This window comes from Accipiter gentilis, chromosome 10 (genome assembly GCF_929443795.1).
Source record: "Accipiter gentilis chromosome 10, bAccGen1.1, whole genome shotgun sequence".
In the NCBI taxonomy this organism is placed as follows: Eukaryota; Metazoa; Chordata; class Aves; order Accipitriformes; family Accipitridae; genus Astur; species Astur gentilis.
Genome location: NC_064889.1, coordinates 34,565,149 through 34,585,781, shown reverse-complemented (window position 1 = coordinate 34,585,781; position 20,633 = coordinate 34,565,149). Strand labels below are relative to the sequence as shown.

Sequence of the window (20,633 nt, the reverse complement as noted above, 5' to 3'; positions counted from 1 at the left end):
CATTTGGGTTACAGGGACATAAGTGGATTGATGTGTCGATAAGACTACTTTATTTTCTTCTCTACTTTCCTAAGCTGCCTCTTGTGTTGTAAATTAAATTTATGCAAAGTTAGTTAATGCTGGTGATACACAGTCTTCATATTTGTCTTGTGGCCAGTGTACTAATGGGATTCTGAGCTGTGCACTATTTTATTACATGATTTGGGGTTCATTAATGACATAATGGGTAAGTATTAAGGCACTTTGTAATCTTGGATAACTCTTTATGATGCAGGGTCGGAGTCTCTGCTTTTTGGGGACTCCAAGAATCATTTCTTGTTGGAAGTTGCTCTACCTTGTCCCAACTATCTCAGAAGCAAATGTCCTTCTTTAGTCCTTTTTCTTGCAGGCAGAAATATACTTATTTTCCACAGTTTTTCCAGGAATGTGAGGGAAACATACATAAAAACACTGTGTTGTTAACATGGACCTTGGAATTTTTGATAGCCCATGGCATCTCATTTTTTGGTAGCATACAGAAACAAACCTGATTATCTTAAGCCTTTTTGGCAGTTTAAAGGGAATTTAATGAGTTCATTGCTATTTAAGATTCTTCTATACTTGCCATGTATAGTAATGGGAATATGCATAAACTAGGCTCTTTTGAAAATCTGCATGATGTAGAAACATTATTTGGAGCAAGTCAAGATCTGCTTTAGTCTGAAACAATACTTTATGTTGAAAACCACATCACAATCTTGTTAACACCACTGAATGTACTGCTAGATACTGGAAGAAAAGCTGTCACTTACCAATTCAGAAAAATTAGCTACAAAGTTGTGGGGTTTTTTTCCCCGTTCTGTTAAGAAATGTCTAGTAACCAAGAACCAGCTACTGCTAAGAAACTGGTAGCCTGCAGTGGTGACGGTGAAGAGCAATTGCAATGAAGCCACATTATGATGGGTCAATTTTCTGTCATGATGTGACTGTCTGAAATGGATCCGTATCTTGGCTTATCCTCTGACATTAGACTTCTTCTTGATGCTAGAAAAGCTGTTATTATATGGCCAGAAAAACATTTTTTGACTTCGTGATCTCAGAAAGCGCCAGGACATAAGGTTTAAGTGCTGAGGATTTAGGTAGTCCAGTGAGCTATGAGATGATCTGGATTAGTGCCCTGACTGTCAACCCCAGGATGACTGGAAATCTAGGTCTCTGAATCCAATTCAGTATAATCAAAATAATTTTGCCTCCCCTTTGCCATTAGCTTTTGAATGACTTTCTGTTGTTTGTTGCAATTGTTTTTGGTTATATGTAGCTATGTTAGCCAGGAGAAAATGACGCTTCCTGTCTCAGAAACGTGCATCATTTTGTGTTGACTGAAGTTAAGAGTAATGTATGTACAAGACCTACAGTTTGCCATTCATGGTACTGCTGAGTTTTCAAGGGAGATTGATGGCAGCATTCTTCCCTCTTTTTCAGGTATGTCCCTTTGTTAAGATTGTGCAAAATGCTCACAGTAGTATTGCTTAAGCATTATGCATTCTCTGCATATGATGTAGCTCTTTAGCACGTTTCCATATCATGTTCTAGACCACAAGTTTTTGTGTGCTGTAGAATTCCGTGGGATTTGAGGCTGCTGTGTATTTTGTAGGATCAAGCACATAATATTGATGCCGTGCCATTAGTCTTGAGGTTAATTGGAAGACCTTTATATTTTCCCCTTGAGTTTGCCTAAGCAGTGATGAATACTTAAATTCTGGGCACAGCTCTCCCATGGGAAGGCTGCTGAAGAAATAATTTCTCTTTCCTAGAGCCAAAGATTTGGGAAAAGAAAAAAAGATCTGCCTGTGGCAGCCAACAGGACAGTCCCCGACTGTTTGTACTGTTTCTGATTGGTAACTTTCTGTTTAGAAAGTACAGAGAACAACTAGGGTCAGAAACCCGATGAGATGTCAATATCATATGTGCTTCTGAGGAAGGAACTTAGTGGTTTCCTTTTAAAGGAAGCCCTATTAATTTAGTATTAATAATGTATTGAACTTTAAAGGCTCAAGGATATTGAGGCCATTTCTTTGAAGTTGCTGAGTGTCCCCAAACCGCATTGAAATTAATGGAAGTGGAGGGCATGCAGTGTGATGAAAAGTAAGAGCTATTCTGAAGTTAATATCACAAGATATCTTGCTGCTTCTTACTGCATCAATTTATAGAGCTTTTCAGACTTTATATCTAGACATGATTAAACAACTCATTGCAGAGGAACTACCCCATCTAAAACAACACAGAGTAGGCTATTGTGTATGCTGACACTCCTATCAGAGACTCTGGAAAACACTGAGATAGCCAAATTGTATTAATGTGGTTTAGGACTCATGAAACCCTAAGCATGCCATCAATGACTGACATGAAAGGTGCTGGGTCTCTGGCGTTACTCTTTGAATTTCTCACACTGCTTGCAATCAGTATTATGTTCTAATTGCTGCAATACAGCTATGTATTTTTCTCCTGCATTAATTTAATTGCTTTGATTTCTTGCAGTAGTTTAGCTTTGATGCAATTTTGACTCGTGCCAGAGAAGGAAAAGAACTGTACCTCATTCAAAAATAATGTGAATCCCATAGACATGTGTGGGGTCTGAGGAAGCAGAGGCTAGCATCCCTAGTTGATAGTAATCTGTAGGTAGAACCTTCAGCATTCTTTCATATCAAAGAAAGCTGCTCAGCTTTCCCAGACAGCATAAAGAGCTATATAGAAGTTCCCTGTCAATTGTTTCAGAAATGAAATTTTGCTGAAGAAGAAATTACGAAAAAAGTATTATTTTGAAAACTGAAGCAAATAACATTGAGTGTAACACTGCCTTAGTATTCCAGCCATGTTAGCCAAAAAGATGCTTGGAGAGGGCTAACATACTATCTTTTACATTATGTGGTCTAACTCTTGTACATGTATGTTAGTCACATTAAAAGGACAGCAGCTTTATAGGGACATTTGATGTTCTACAAATTGAATTAGGAACAGTATACAGAGTTTTCATGTTAAATTGGGTGCAGTGACAAAGTAATTCACCCTGCAGCCCAATCCATCATTTACACTGGTGTACTTAGATGCTCAGGGAAGAGTGAGGCAAAATGGTTTTAACTTTTTCTGACTAAAAGCTTTAGATACAACCCGTGGTTTTGTTCATTTATATTAGAACTTAAATAACAGTTGCATGATTGGGCATATATGCTTTATGTAAAAATGCCTATTACAAGTTGGGACCCACCACCCAAACCCATGTATTTATACAGCTTCCTTTAACAGCGTGATATAGCATGCAGTTACCTAGCATGTTCATCTCATGTTCTTCATAGACATTATTGGGAATGATTCCTGATTACACATAAGCTTATTTAAACTGTTTTGATAGTATTCAGAGGTCAGAAAGCAAGGAGTTTGTTAACTAATTATATTTCTACCCTTTCTTGAACAATGGGATGATAACTGATATTACAAGCCTGCTTTTACAGGTAGATAAATGAAAGTGCACAGTCATCTGCCAAGTTGAATAGCAGAGGAAGAAATGATGTTCAGGAGTCTTGCCTGCCAGTTCTGTGCAATGGCCTATATAGTGGCCTATAGCGACTGGCTATCCCTTGCCTTTTCCCCTTTCCTTGCCTTTTAAGATTTGAAATTCTTTAGGGGAAAGGTTCACAAATAAGTTTGACTGGAAGGCATGAGAATAATATCTGCACAAGGTCCTTCTCTCTGCTGAATAGAGCTGAGCCTTACACACACTTTTTACTTCCTGCAATCTGAGCTATTGCTAGATACTACCAAAGTCTTGCAGAGTTCTGGTGAGAGAGTGCTGTAAGCAGAATGTGTGTCCTAATATGGGCTTAAGTACTTCTAAACACCTTAGTTTATGGTTCTTCAAGCAGTATTTAGTGATTCTGGACACTCGATGACTCTCATCAAAAGCTGACTACATAGGGACAGTAGATGCAGCAGTTAGCTATGTTGTAATGTTGTGCCACATTGTCACTACTACCTGCATACATATGAGTCTGCTTGTATGAAATCTCACCCTTTGGCCTAGGTTTTTAATTGGAATCTTATCAGAAGACAAAACTACAATAAATACAAAATACACAGAATAGTCAAGTCTGTGCCGTACCAGATTTCCCGTGATAGTGCCTTACTTTTACCCCCAGATGTGATAAAAACAGGTCACGTCCATTTTGCTTGTGTTGAATACTGTTTGGAATTCACAGCAACAGTGGGAGCTTTTACACATGGGGATGGTGGAAGAAGGATTAATGGAATTGGAAAGTATTAACTTAATGAAAGAGCATTTGCATGTTTTGTGAGCAAATCATTATCCAAAAAAATAAAATAAATCTGGTGTAGCTGATGAAAGCATTTTATTTATTGATCCCTTTATAATCTTTTGTTTTCTTTTTTCCTCCCTCATCGTATGGTGATGCATACAATGTAGGCTGTAGTATTCATAAGCTGGCTAACCTTTCTTGTCCTGTAACTATTCACTTATAAATGATGCTTTATGTAGTGCCTGAAGTGTGTGTTGTTAGGTTCTTTTAATATAAAAAGGCTGCATAAAAACATCTTAAATAATAGCTGCAATTATGTACAGACTTGTTTTAAACAAACCAAATGTTAATTATAGAGGGCTGAATCTTCAGCTAATTGCATCTGCTTAGTTCCCCTGCTGTCAGATCCACTTTATACATGTATATTCCATTTGCTTTAAGAGGCATTTGTTGGTGCGAGCCAAAAGCTGGTACTTGTATGACTGAAGATGTTGAAACTGATTTTTTAGGTTGAGTAAGTCTGTGTTCCCTCCAAAGTTTAGGCAACCCATCCTTGGGTTTAACAGTGTGGAAAATATCCATATAAAAAGTAGTAATTAAAACTATGTAAAATAATTACGAAGTATATACATTATGTAAGATTCTGGAAATGGATTTTAGCAAAAAAGATTAAACTTTTTCTTAGAGCTTTTTTTTTTTTTCTGCACTGTTCTCTGTAGGGCTAATTTTCTGTTAGAGTACATGATCTTCTGAAACACTAGGGGAAAATTCTATTAATTTTAATTTCTGCCATAAGGTGCAGCCATCTTGGATTATTTGTCAATGACTGAAGAAGATACCTTGAGAGTGATGAAGCTACTCAGAATGAACTATGGAACTCTGAATGGAAAATCAAATAGTATTACATAGCTAAGCAATAGCTTATGCTAGCTGGGAGAGAACCAGGATAAGGCCTATAAAGCCAATAGTCTGTGGGAGACAAAGGGTGGATATAAGTAAAGATTGCACCAGCATGTAATACCTTATAAATATATCTTTCATTTTCAGCGTTTACCATTGTAATAGCAGATTTGAGGATTTATTTTTCTTGTAGTAGACACTATGCCATTTTTCTGTGAGTTTCATATCAAAGTATTAGTAATGAATTAATGCCTTGCACTAAGTTCATTATGAAACTAATGGCTCATAGTTGCAGCTGGCTTTCTTTTTAATCTCATAACTATGCAGAAAGGGTAACAGTGATAAAAACATTATCATGTATTTAATGCCAGGGCAATACTAGCCAGGTTATCACAAGTAAGACTCTTAGGATGTAAGTTAAGTAGGGATAAACATGCAGAGTGATTAATATAGCAATCAGAAGACCTCAGATCAATAAAACTCAGATGAAAAAACATTTTTTTTTCTGAACTGCTGTGAGCCTGATTCTCCACGGTCTAGCATTTTTCGTCTTTGTTAAATGGCAGTAAAGTGAATGGAGAATTCTGATCTGGCAGGATTCTGCTCTTGGCTTATGCTCAGATGTGAATGACATAAATGATGACATTGGATACTAGCCTTTCTATCTTTTATTCAAGTATAGAAAGTAATTAATTGTAGAATGACTTTTTTATGTCTTGAAAATAAGCATATTTACTGATGGGTATTTTGTATTAATTACAGCATTTTATATTATGCCAGCATTAGCATTCCAACAAGATGAAGACCTCTTTGCACTGTAAATTGCATGCAGATATTTCAGCATCTGCATCATGGTACCTGGTATCTGATACAATGTTATCTGATGGTTTTAAAATAGTTTTACTGACTGAACAACAGCTTCTCTTTGAAACATAAGCCTACTCATTTTAACCTCTAAGCTAGATATAATTAACTGCTGACTTTATGGGGCATTGGCATCTTTTACTCTTTGCATTTACTGTACATTTTTATGATCCTGTACAATGCTGTTTCCCTGTATGTGGAAGTCACTAGGAAACAAAAATGCACAACATCTTGCAGAACTTAGCCTGTAATTTTATGCTCCACAATGAGACATACCTACAATAATCTGACAAAATGAAAGCAACACGTGTCATATCAGCTCCAAATAAATATCCTGTCTCTTCTACAGCAGCTGCATTGAAAGGGATCTGACATAATGGTGTTATATCAGCAGAGCTACTAATCTCAGATACTAGTGATTTCAGTACCGAGGGAGAGAATGCTGTAGCAAATGGAGGTCATTCAATATCCTCTAGCACTTTGGACAAACGTGGCATTTTGGACTGTCCCTACTAATGGCAGAATACAATGCTGATGCTAAAAATTGCTGTTGCAGAGCTACTTGTGCAGGTAATCTGCTCCTAACAGCAAAGTGTCTGTTCAGATGGGCCTGTTTATTTTGATGCATTGCAGAAGCAACAATGTTTCTTGGAAGCAAAAGGCATACTCTTGGTTTTAGTGGTAAAAGCAGAAATCTCTGAGGTATCAGAAATGAAATAATTTTTTTAGATATTTAACCCTCTTTAGGGATTTACAGAATTGCTTTCTAGACCTTTCGTCTCCTCAGTATCTTACGTGACAGGTCATGCCAAAAAAAAGGAGCTGCCATGGAGGAGCTGCAGTGTTCTGGCAGGAACATAGGAGTATCAGAATCCACACAGTAAGCACACAGGTCCCTTTTTATGGTCCTCAAGTGGAAGAATTGCAATGAGATGTATAATAATTTTACTTTAACTAAAATAAGAAGGATGCTGAGAGAATTTTGCTATTTTCAGTGTCATGAGGTGGCACATATGAAGAATCCTTTTCCTTGGCAACAATTCCTGAGCCATAAGGTTGAACCTGTTTACCCAGGCACAATGCCATTTTGTCAGATGGGCATTGATACACCAATTGTAGAGACCCTGTGTTGTGTGTGCATCAGGTGTAAGTGTCCCAGATAGGATTCCCAGCAAGGATTGTCCATATGTCTGTTCATTCTAATTTTTTATTCCCTTGTTCCATTACTAATCCGGGTGTGGGTCTGATTATGTTTCAAAAATAGAGAACAGCTTTTTTCTCCTTTAATAAGACCTCTTGCCCACTTGTGTAACGCAGATTGGAGTAATGGTTTAGGAAAAGTTTTTGGAAGACAAACTTTCCTCCCTGGCCTTACAGACTCCCTCATTCTACATTCAGAGAAATGAAAGCTTTATAAATCTTCTTCCTTTCTAAGCAAAGTCCCTGTAGGATCCATCAGAGTAAATCTTTGGCATCAAGCTAGATTTTTATATGCACAGCAGAGTGGAAATCTGTGTTCAGTCACTCTCTGCACTATTTTGCAGGATATTTTGCCTGAACTGGTATAAAATGGTGAAGTTTCAGGGTTCAGGAAAGAGCATGGCACTGGGGATTGTGTCCCTAGCTGTTCTCTCACGACAACCACCTGCCTTTCCTCTTGATTTCCTCAGTGGCTTCAGTTTTCTGTAAATCAGCAGTAGTCCCAGCATTGCTCTTGCCCTATCTTAGATATTTTATATGGCTATGGTACAACATCTTATTTTGCTTATTGTACTCCTTTTTATGTGTTTCATTTTCATGTGTATTGAAGAGGTAAGTATCTGATATCTGTGGAATGTGCAGAGTGATGCCAGGTCATGCTCTTCTCTGATAGCTGAAGCAACTGCACAGGCATCCAATTATTTAGTACGAAGCGTTGATTATCTAATTTGCTTGCTCATCTCATGCATTCTGTTCTATACTAATGCAGCAGATCTGAAAAAATATGACAAAAATCTTAGTTTTCCTGATATTCCTTTTCGAATTAGCTTTACTAAGTGTTGGGGCAACACACTGAAGTAGAGCTGCAGAGCCAGCATCTTGTGATTTTGGTTTAATTTAAATTCTGATTAATGGATTGTATTTTCCTTCTGAACCTGGCATGTATCATTTAGATTGGCCACAGAGTGGGCAAAAGCAATACATTTTTCGATTGTGCATGTTTCTATGAATGTTGACAGTAAGCAGTTGCATTTGAAAACACCCATCCTCCCTGAAGTCTTCTTAACTTACCTCTATCTACATACATTCTTTTTCCACCGACTTTTAAATTGCAGCTGCCTCTGGTTGGCTGAACCAGCTTTAGGTGTGTATATTACTACAAGGTGCACTTTAATGCAATGTAATTTTCTGGGAAATTTTAGTAGAAGAATGATTGCTGTGCTTTGTTGGGACTCACTTATTAGTATCCTCTCCTTTTGCTGATGTCTGTAAGGACATCCTGAAATCTTTAAGGACATCATGAAATCTTTAAGGACTTCTGTTGCAGAGCATAGAGGCCTAAAAGCAACCTGCGTAAACCAGTGTTGAGATCCAAAAAATTGCAGTTCAGACTGGATATGGATATTTTGCTGCTCAGATATTTAGATTGTGGGTTGGGATTTGCCATTTTCCAAATGTTTGTATAGTGCAGTCCAGCACAACAAAGCCATACACAGTTTGAGTTCTCTAGGCAATGATATGAAAGCTAAAATAATGAAGATAACGTCATCTGCAAACTGTAAAGTGTGCACAGTGGAATAGTCCTTTCAGTTTAACGTGTCACCATTCAGTTAATGGAACAAGCATCAGTACTGCAAGGAGAAATTTGCATCCACACATACCCCATTCCACTGGTGTGTCTGGATTTCTGGAAAAGCAGAGTGTTGGTCCTTCTGTCAGTACGTTTAATTAACTTCAGCTTTACTTTTGTTTCTGCAATTTACAGTCAGTTAAATCATAAATATTGTTTTGTAACTGATAGAACAGTATGTAATGGTCCTCATCTTGTATCCATTTTAGTCTGAATGTCACATCCTCTTTGTAATTTTTAATGACAACAACAATTTTTATTACATTGCTGGAACTTTTCCCAGGGTAATTGTGTCTTTCGTATATAGTATGTGATCTAGAAATGAAACTGCAGCAGAAAGCTGGTAAATCCAGCATCTTCTGTAGATGCGTATTTATGTTAAAAAATTCTTGGACCTAGTGCAAGAGATTGAAAGTATCTTATAAAACGGAACCAACCCCAGATTTAAGTTAATGATACACAAGGTAGCTGAGCTTTCTGTAGCTCAGTGAGAATTGCTCTAAATATGAAAATATCAAGCAAAATACAAGTGAAGGCAGAACATATTTGCGTATCAGCTCTGATCTGCTATCTTATGGAAATCAACTGCATGTTTGTCTTGCTGTGTGTCTGTATGCCCTTTGAAAGTATTTCCAATTAACAGAGATGCTACATTTTGACCACAAAATTTGCTGCAGTTCTGATTTCCTTCAAGACAAAGAGAAATAATGACCTTATGAGCAGCAAACTGATTGATCAAGACCTTTCTGCTCTTAGCTTTTCAGGAATTTAGAGATGTCATTTAAGCAACAGTCTTCATCAGGGGCAAACCTTATCCAGACCTTAGACTTTTCTTGTTACAGCCTTCAGAGTATTGGTCAAAGAAACCTTTCATCGTGTAACTGTACTGTGCTATCAAAGGCAACCGTAATAGAGTTGTGTGTCACATACGCGTAACAGGAACAAGTATCTTGTCTAGCTACCAGGATGACTGCGGTGGGGAATAAGTAGCAAGTGCTATATTGCAGACAGAGAAGATAGCAGAAAATATTTCTATTCCTGCCTCAACATTATAGCATAAGCCAATATTTGGGAAGCTATGGGCTATGCATTTCTGTTCCGGTTTTGGAACTCAGAGGGATGAGAGGAGAAGCAGTTATAGACACAGCTATTACCTGTCGTTCATTCTGTCACTTCTTCCCATTCAAAGTGAGAGATTGTTGGAGAACTTAGGAAAGGAAGAGGAGAAACTGCTTTTCAGTCCACCAGCTTGGACTCAAATATTGGCTACTGTGTATGAGCGCACTCTTTTTCTCTGTATTTTTATCCGATGATGAATTTATGGGTGGCACAGAAACCATCAACAGTGCTGCAGATCCTGATTTTCTACCTGTATTTTTAAGTTGTGATCAGTTCTTCAGAAGCTGAGTATGTTTTACTGAATGAGAAACAGGGACAAGGTCCTCTAAGATACAGATGCATAGCATAATTCAATAAATTGAATAAACATCACTTGGGAACTTGAGGAATGGCTTTTCTGTAGAAGATGATACGCTGTTTAGAGTTTCCAAAACTTATATAATTAAATATTTCCTATGCCTTGCCTTAATTTTATGGTTTCTTTGATTATTTCTTTCTAGCTCAACAAAATTCACCAAAAATCCATGAAGGCTGGTGGGCTTATAAGGAGGTGGTCCAGGGAAGCTTTGTTCCAGGTAAGTGTAATTTAAAAATCTTATTTTTTATTAAAGATTCTTTTCACTGGAATTAATATAGTTGGGTTTGGGTGAGATTTTTTTGGTTTAGTTTTTTTATCCATCACAAAGATTTGAAGTACACAAGTACTCAGCATCACATTATAGTGAAGCATAGCAAGGTTTTTGTCAATACATTGTCCAAAGACCGTGGCTGTTTTCTGAGAAAGAAATTGCTTTGATGACATTCCTGGTTTCTCTCAGTAAAAGTAACATGATGCTACTTTGTGAACGTGTGTGTTCTGTGTATAGAAAAGAGAAAGGGAGGACTGAAAAGCAGTATTTTTAACTGTTTGAACTTACTTATCTGATGCAGCACTTCTAGATAATCCCATTCTTACAAATTTAAGACTGTATTAGGAAAGGAACCTAATCGAAACATGAACCTCACATGCAAGCTTCACTGATTTTTGTTTTGGAAACAAGAAACAGTGAGTGAAAAAAGATGAAATCCAAACTTGGCTTCAGTAAGATTTAGTAAATGGTAAATAATTAGTAGGCATCTAAACGGATCTAAATAAGCAACAGCAGCTGAATTCGATAGGCAAAAGTGAAATTCTGGCTAGCAATAGCCTGGCATTGGTCAGTATTGGTAGAACTCCTCCAAAACATGTGTATTGCTATAAACTCCTTAAGTGTCGCGTGGTCTGAGTAGGCCTTAGCTTGTTCTTTTTAGCTGTGGATCTGTAACACATTTCAGGATTCAAGCTGCCTGAGACACTAGTAGTTCTTAGATTGACAATTTTTTTATTTTGTTTCTGACCTACATTTAACACCTGATCTTTTTGTGCTCCCTTTCTCTAAATTATTTTATTCTTTCTTTCAAACAGAATTATTTTGTTGAGTCTTCACTGTTCCATTTGAGTAGATGTTTCCACTTAGAAGAGGAGTCAGGAAACTTTAGCAGCTTCCATTTTTTGTTCAGTTGTGGAGCTGATTTGACAGTACATTCCTCATTCAGGATACACAGAAACATTCAGTGATTATTTTGTTCAGTCTGTTTTCAGTACAGTTGAGATGAATATGCATTACTTTATGTATATTAACTATATATTATAAGCTAAAATAGTGCTTCAAGTTCTATCATAAATGTACCATGAAAATTGCTACATGATTTTTATTTCCTCAAAGTACTAGAAAATATTACTTGGCTGTTGTGTGAGCTGTTCCTAAGAATCTGTAGATTTGATCTATCATCAGATATTTTCACTGTTGTGACAACAGTTACAATCCGACAGTCATTCGAAATACCCAAAATGCTGATTATCTTGATAGGAATACAAGTGCAAGTGAGATAAAGTATTTCAACCCACAAGTTCCTGGCACTGAAATTCTTGTGAAAAACACATATGAAAATCAACATCTACAAACCTGGAGCTTAATTACATATTGATGTAGCATATAGTAGCTTTCCAGATTTACTTGAGATTGGTTTGGACTGTCAAAGATGCTGCAGTGTATTGTTATGCATGTTTAGTTCCTAATGTTGATAGCAAGGGAAGAAACCTGGAGAACATAATCACCTGCTTTCAAGAAATTTCAGCTTTCCTGATTTGCATGACCCAGGTAGATGCCCAGTAGAAGATGAATGAAAAATGTATTTTCTAAACAGACCTTCTAATTATTTCAGCTTAAACTTATTGAGAAAAATAATTTAATTGTCAGCATATAAAGAAATATATGTGATCAGGGAATGCTTGTGGTATTCTAGTCGTAATAGCGTGAGAAATTTCTACTTGGGAACACCCTTAGAAGATTAGGGAGGAAACAGTCATGACTCAAACTTTCAGGAAGGAGGACCTTTTAGACTAGTATGGAGAGAGACCTCCTTTCTGAGAGCCCCATATTACCCCTACATGTTGAATATTGGACGAACCTTGCACACATTCTCAAGAATTGGCCCAGAAGGACAATTATGAACAACTCACTGAACCAGCCATGAAGACAGCAAGGGTAATTTGGGGTCACCTTTCTTGCAGACTGTCACGTTTCTTTCAAATTCAACTCTGCAACCTCTAAGCCTCAGCAGAAGAGAGAAATCCCATGAATTTTTACAGAACAAACAACTCATTTTTTTCAGCAGCACCCAGATTTTGGAGTCTTTGAAAACCATATTTAAAGCATTTCAAGGATGCATTTTATGGTTATGATCTCAGACTGACACATCACAAAGGATATGTTAGTGCATATTAAGTTTATCCATAATGTTAGCAGTGACATATCAGATCTCACATGAGATGCTAATTAGCACTTGAGAGGTGATAGCTGCAAGGCAGTCTGAGCTATAGCTGAAGTGGCTGACTGATGTGCACTGAAGCCAACAGCTATAGCCATCTGCTAAGTTGTTTCTTTTCCACAGCTGTTTGTCCTGTCCCAGGGCTGGAAGTTACCACCCCCAAAGATATTAGAAAAGAATATTTGTCCAAGACTCTGTCACTGCAGTTCAAAACTGGCATCTAAGCTGATATGATTGACATGAGTACAGCTCTTTAGCTGCTTAGGGGAGCAACCACAAGTGTAGAGATGACTAATTGGGGGTAACAGCATTGTAAAACACTCCAGGATGAGTGACTAGAGTTTGTCTGTCACAGCTTTGGCTGTGTGAATACTTTTCGCCTACTTCAAAGCAAAGTCACTATCTTTCTTTGAACTATCACTTCTTCTTTCATGTATAGTTGTGTAAGAATGCATTTAGGAGTGTATCACAATATGCCTAGGTTAGAATATGCCATTTGTAAGTTTTTCTGCTTAATACTCTGTTTTGGATGCATTTAAGTCAAGTCGTAACAAATGCTGTGGATCCTGTGCAAATTTGTCTTTGAGTAGTTCTTAAAATCAAACCATACTTCACTACATTCCCCAAATCCCAGACTCCCTATATTCTGGGACAGATTTTTAGAAAAATTCTTCTAAATCCCCTTCTAATATAATACGTTCATCTGGACACAGGTTTTTTCCACTGTAAACCAGTGGCTTACAATCACTGATGTGTATCTTGCATGTAGGAGAGGATATAGGCAGAGATGAGGTACAAGACCCATCACACTCTCTTTCCCAACTTCCCTTCTTGCACTGCTCAACAGAGAAGAGAGGAATCACGACTGACAAGTTCTCTCGCTACAGTAACTGTGGCTCAGGTCTTTCTTAGCGCCAAGCCTTGCACATGAGGGTGCAGAGTTGTCAAGTGCAGGAAGGAAGGTGCATCAATGGCTGGATCTGCGTATATACTACTGATGCATAAAACACTCTCCCATCTGTCACCTTTTCTAAAAGCAAAGAATTGCTTTTATGATTTAAATCATGTAGCCAAACAAAATAGAAAGTTAGTAGTGCTTTAAAATGTTAATTGAATGCAAATTAGGTTCCAAATTAAATTTCAGGAAATGTTCAAGGATGAAGAATGAATACTTTTCTTTATGCACAGTGATTTGCATAATAATCAAATAATCTATAATATCACATACTTTCACCACATAAACTTTTTTCTGATATGAAATATCAAAGTAGTTCATGATGGGTTAAAACACATTTAAATAATCTTTTTCATATCTTTTGTTTGGCTGAGTTTTGCTGTGACTATGAATATGTTGTGTCACTGAAGTAGTGCAAGCATTTTCAGGGTGGCAAAGGCAATAATATTTCAAACTATTCTGTACCATTTCTTTTACTTTAAATAGATGTGCATAAACTTTGATACTCTTGTGTGTCTGATTGTATTGATTCTCTTCATACTGCTCCTGTTTTTTTTGTAGCATCATAAAAGTGGGCTTTGGTAAACATAAAATACAAAGGTGGTTAAATCTAATTTGTGATCACAGAATTCACTTGCCAGAACTCCATCCTGTTACTGAAATTTTGGACTACATGTTAATACAAGGGCATAAGTGTTTCTCACCCAGGGAAGACACTGTTTTCATGACCCTCACTGAATTATACCAAGTCTAAAGCTACTTTACAAGGTGATAGTGCTAATCTTAGCTAAGAGGAGGAAGTCCATCTCTACCACATAATGAGTGAACTTTGCTGAAGGAGCAGATAATGTTCTTCTCTTCCCTTATGATAAAGGTTGTAAAACAACTTTAATTCCAGATAAAGATCTACATCCACTGTGATTCATTATTGGCTACAGATCACTAAATCAGAGGCTACCTGTTTCCTGGAGATTCTGAGAAATCCCATGTTTGTAGGTCCTTTCACAACTCATTTTACTATAAAAGGGAAAAGACTGCTAGAGATTGATAATGCTGCTCCTGCCTTTTGCAAGGATCACGTTGATGGGATTATGCCCCAACATAGACCAGCTGGCAAAGCTACACCGACTCAAAAGGAACACTGGGGCAGTGTTTGTGAAGAACTGAGAAACTTCCCTCAAGGAGGAAATGCATGAATTTGGTAATGATTTACAAGGAAAAAGAAGGAAGCAATTGACAATCTTGGGCATGAGTGCCAAAACCTGATTTTAAACTTCCTGCTATCACCATGTGCTTTTGTTATGGCCCACACAGGCATTTCAAGTGTCCCTAGTTTCTTCTGTGCAGGCTTTAAGATTTCTTTCATTACAACTTTAAGATTTCTTTTAAACTACAAATGTCTTTATGTACATGTCCAAAAATAACTTTGATGGGCAGAACCCATCTGTAAGAACGGTGAACTATTTGTCCATGGCCTGAAACTGAGAGATACGAAACTTCAAACCCAAACACATCTTAAACTTTCTGAAAAGCTTGTGTGTTATGCCATCCTCCAATCGCATAGGGGTCTATTTCATACATTGAGACTGGTGATCGCTTAGGTTGGCTGCCTGAATAATACAAAACATAAACCTTCTAATTGCTACTCCTTCATTGCTCACTTTTGTACTAACTATAAAATTTCTTCTAGTTTTACTTTGGGACTTCAGGAGGCTGCAGCATCACTCCCAGTCTGGTGCATTTTGCTTGTCAGTGAAAACAGTGGTGCTGTCTGAGCTACAACAGTGTTTTAAACAGTCTGCGCTCACTCTTCAAAATCATTCAGTCTGGTGCCGACTCTGAAGAATTAACCAGCCATATATAATTATTTATTGGAACAATAATAGCAGGTTTTCTTTTAGAAAGCAATATATTGGAACACTTCATTTCTTCAGGGTGATAGAGCATAGATTCTGGAAATCATTCACTTATTGATTCGAACTTAGATTAGTATGTATAATATTTCAGCTTTGGTTGTCAGTTAAAGATAGCTCGAAGGAAATATATTTTGTACCAAATATTTTCTTGGTTTCTTACTTCCTTTGGTGATTCTGCAAAAACTGACTGTTTACAAATCAAGTAACTAGAAAGGAAACTAGATTTTTTTTCTGTATTTTTGCATGGGAGTTAGATATAATTAAAATGTAAAACCATTGTCTCACTTTTCAATGAATTGTTGATACAATTCATTATTTTAAAATAGCAAGGAACAGATGAGTTGACTGCTTTTAATTTGGAAGAAGAAAGGAACACTGTTGAGGGGACACATTTGATGGCCTCAATTCTAATACAAATATGGCAACAGTTGGTCATCTTCCTATGAATTGTAACCAAATTACAGCATTGACTTTGAGACACTCTCACATTAGTAGTAGTGCCGTATTTAATGAGACTATCAGAATGAGTCTGTAATTTTGAATCTTCCATAAAAGTGTAAAGAGGCTGGTTAGAGAGTGGCTCACACCTAGAGGTGTGAGGTTTGATTTATCCCTGAACTTCAATAGCAAAAAGTGGAATTTAGCATATTAGGATCTGGTTATGGTTCTACATAATAGTGTACCTTCACAAGGAAGTACAATTCCATGTGATACAACTTGGTTTCCAGGTTTAGTTAACAATTAGTCTTATTAAAAGAGTTTTATGGGTACTATGTGTGAATTAAAGCTGAGTTTTCCAGATTAATGATTTCATGGGTTGGATTTTCCTGACAAAGCCTCCCATGCTCCTGTTGTGTGGATAGTAACATTTTACTGGGAGATGAAATGTCCCTTGGCAAGTCAGTGGTGTAACTGAGAGAACCATGCCGTGCTTCTTTATAGCAAGAAGTGTATTTAACAATCTCAATCTATGTCTCTGAACTTCCAATCATACAAAGCTTTAAGCAAATATAAATACTGTGAGTTGTTCTATGAATTTATCTGATTTTAATACAAATGTGAATCTACTTGCTTGCATGAATAGATGGAGAAATAATGGAAGATACTCTGAGTGGTGATCTGTAATGTTCTCCTTCAATAGCAATCACAGCAGTGGTAGAAGGATCAAAGTTGACATTGATTGTGAAGATGTATGTGTGAGAAATGGGATTTATTTATTCATTTAAGAAAATGCTACAAGTGGCTGCTGAACAAAAGTGTCAATTTAATGATATTCTAGGATGTGCAGTAGGGGCATCTTGCTTGAGTAATGGACACATTCTTAGCAAGTTCAAGTGAGAATACACAAGGTGTTCATTCTTCTGTCTGTCATCTAATGGTCTTTCGTCTGCCTTGGTAATTAAGCAGGATTAAGGGCTTTGTCTTAAACGCTTTGGTAGCGATACTTCTCTGGGGTTGCCAACCAGCCTGAATCCTGAACTCTCATCTATCCTATAAGAAGTGCAAAATGAAATTTAAAGCTATAAACCACTTTGGCTGATAGGACAGCCCTGTTTGCTGTAATTTCAGCTGGGCCATTTCTGTTGCCAGTGACTATAGCCCTTAGAAGAAGGTGCAAACAAGGATGGCTGCATTAACTAGCAATATGCTAAATTGTTTTTAGCTGCATCCAACTTCTGCAATGGCTTCCCAATACGTACAGGAAATTTTCTTCTAATTGATTCCTAGTTTCTAGCTAGCTTTGAATTACCTAGAAATATCCCTAGAAGCTTTCTGTGAGACTGTTTCTTGAATTAATAACTATGGTCAGTCTCAAGCCAGGAAGAAAAACTGCTGCTACACCTTTCTGAATGGTGTCTTATCCAGAGATGCAAAAGTGATGGGAAGTAAGAGGTTTTTAGCAACTCCCTTTCTAAAGGGAATAAAAGGGAGGAACAAAAAGGAGGAAGATTGATGGGGTAAGTAGGTTAGTCACATTATCTTGTCCCAACTGCATTATAAAAGCTGTGATAGCCTATGTTAGGCCTAGTCATATCAGTTTCCTTCCTCTATTTATGGCCTGTGTACCTTTAATGTTACAGTGGTGGATAGTCTAAGCTCACGCTTAACAGACAGTCTCAGAGAGAACCTACTGTCTGTAGATGCTCTATACTTGATAGTAATAGGTAGAATATCTCTTAATCAGAAGGAAATAGCTCCAGCTTTTTATCACTTTCTCCTGTAGTTGTTTAGCAATGGAAGAAGACTATAACAAAACTTTGAGTCAATGCAGAGGAAGATGTACAGGACCACAGGACGCTACACGGTGTGGTTCTCCAGGGCAGTCTGACTGTGGAGGAGGTGTCCTGGCAGAAGGCCTCCAGGGAATATACTCAGAAGAGGGCAGATCTGTCTACCTGCCTGCAGCATGGACCTTCTCCCCTTCACAACACCTGGTGGCACTGTGATTTTGTTCCCATAGCTCCCTTCTTACTTGACCAAGGACCCCAGGATTGGGGGTCATCCTTTACAGGTGCTTTTGTTACTGGCATGGAACTCAAAAAGTTACTGTCTTCAGGTTCTTCCCACCCCTTTGAATATCCATGTATGCAGCCCTTTTTACAAGGGCCTTTCAAACAGAATAAGTTACTGTCTTACATATGGCCTGTACCTGCAACCATTTTGCAAACAGATCTCTGAATACTTTTTTTGCCCCTAAGCTTCCTTCACTCCTTCAACAAAACAAATAAATAAATTTTAGAGGGCAAGCAATGTGAACTAACCACAGAAAAGAACTATGAAAATCTGAAATTTTAAACCTTGCCAGACTTGTGGTTGGACCACAGTTCTTTGCTAAAGTGGTCTCAGATCCCTTTTCCCTTAACAGCCTAATCATCTTTCTTGGGTGTGTTTTTTCCTCCTAAGTTATGATTAATATCCATGGAAGAAAAATTGCATGTAACAGATGTATTTCGGACTTTGCTTCATTATACTGACAGGACCAAATGATTCAAGTTGTCTTCCTGTCTATTTTGAGCCACAGTCAGGCACTGCAAAGGTCAAGCCTTCCCTTTAATGACAAATACTGCATTGGTAGCATGTTGTATCTTGCTGTGTTACCAGCTGTCTAGTACCTCTCCTGCTGAACCCACAGGTTCCTCCTGCTAGGACACAAGCAGTATCCCTCTTCTACTTCAAGAGTGTGCTAATATGGAAGACCTTCAAGGCAGTAATCTGCAAATTCTTGTCAATTATTGTACCTCACACTTTGCTGTTAGGTTAGATGCCAGTTTTAGGGATAGCGGTACTCCCATTACTTTTTGATTAAGTTGAAAATCCTCTTTCCCACTATCCTGAAGTGGTTGCTGTTTACCTTGCAGTGACACTAGTATGGATTATAAGAAGAAAGAACAACTAAGTACCATTAATTCTTTGAGACAGCTGTAGCTGGTAGGGCTACTGCAACCTGCATGAATGATGGCTTCTAGCTGGGGAGAAGTTTAAAAGATGGTCGTTACCATTTGGGCATTTATATCCTCAGACAGGAGAACAGGGAGCAGTATCCAAAACATCTGCTGTCCTACACAATGTGGAATCTACAGTCATTACAGAATCTTGAAGACCTACAGTTACTGTTGGTTAAGTAACTGCTCTTTCTGCAAATTTAATGCAATTTCTTTTTTTAAAATATTATCCCAGCCCACTTTGAACTTTTTAAATGTGAAAAGCCAGCAAGCCCACTTCTGTGATCTTTCAAGGGTTCTTCATTCCATGATGAGCACATCCTCTTAAGCTTTTGCTTAAAAAAAAGAAGGATCATTCCTATGCAGGACCTTAGATGTATCATCAAAAGTTTGGGGGTTGGAATAAAAAGGTAAGGCTGATATTAGGAATCTTTCTTTTCTTAGGTTCTTCACTGTGACCTAAAAGCAATGGAAGGAATTCCAAGTATAGATACTGGTATATAAAGGAAAGGGTTTATCATATTCTTGACAAGCTAAGTATAAAAGCATTTGAAACAGTAGTCCATGACTAAGTCATTAATAACTGAAAGTCTGTAAATCCTTACTTTGGAGGATTATTCAGGATAGTTCTAACTGCCAGACAGCAAGGCTCCTGCACGTTGGTGCTGCTGAGTACATGTATTGGTATATTCAAGAAGTTTATCTTCTCTTGCGTCTCGACAGGCTAATCTTCACACAATATCTTAGTAGTTCTTGTCACCCTTTGGCAGTAGACATTTTGATGGTATCCATGTCTTAGAGGAGTAGCACTGAAGCACAGAGAAATCTGATAGAAGAATTAGTGGCTGCTTAGAGACCCAAGGAACTTTTCTAAGCTAATAATCTAAACTGAAAGTGAGTAATGACATCTGCCATGGTTGATTATGTAAGGAGGGGACTTGGAGCTTTGGCTATTAATTACCTCACAGTAGTTGTCTTTTTTGTGTGTGTGCGTGTGTTTTTGTACAAGACAGATAGTAGCAGTCATCACTCCCTACATTGAAAAACCCTTTCTTTATAGATTTTCATTGTATAGTATAAAATAAGTTAGCATCCCATGGAGAAAGAAGTCACTGAGAATAACAAGGAATAGTAATTTTCTGTGCTAATAATGTTCTTCTGTAGTGGCATGTAATTGTACTTAATCAGAGAAGGGTTACAATGCTTCAGCTTATGTTGGCTTAGGTACTTCTCCCATAAACCTGTATGGGATGATATAGAACGGGAAGGGATCACAGTATAGCATGGAAATAGAGATAATGAGCGACACTAAGAGGTTGCCTCACTGCTCCTCCTGTCATTATCCCACTTACAAAAACTACTCTTATAAAATGCTTTGATTAAGAGAATTGTATTTTAAGAGTACTACAATTACAATTTGCAATTATCTGTTCGGAATCCACCTCTTATTTCACTGAGACTATTTAC

General features: G+C 37.6%; 1 protein-coding gene across 3 annotated transcripts in view; it reads left to right on the top strand.

Annotated features, from left to right (window-relative positions):
* Positions 1 to 20,633, top strand: part of CA10 (carbonic anhydrase 10) — a 213,329-nt gene that overhangs the window by 29,095 nt on the left and 163,601 nt on the right. For all 3 annotated transcript variants that reach the window (XM_049812984.1, XM_049812982.1, XM_049812983.1), the window contains one exon: positions 10,503 to 10,577. In XM_049812984.1, the coding sequence (XP_049668941.1) occupies positions 10,503 to 10,577 (75 nt within the window). The remainder of the gene's footprint in view (positions 1 to 10,502; positions 10,578 to 20,633) is intronic.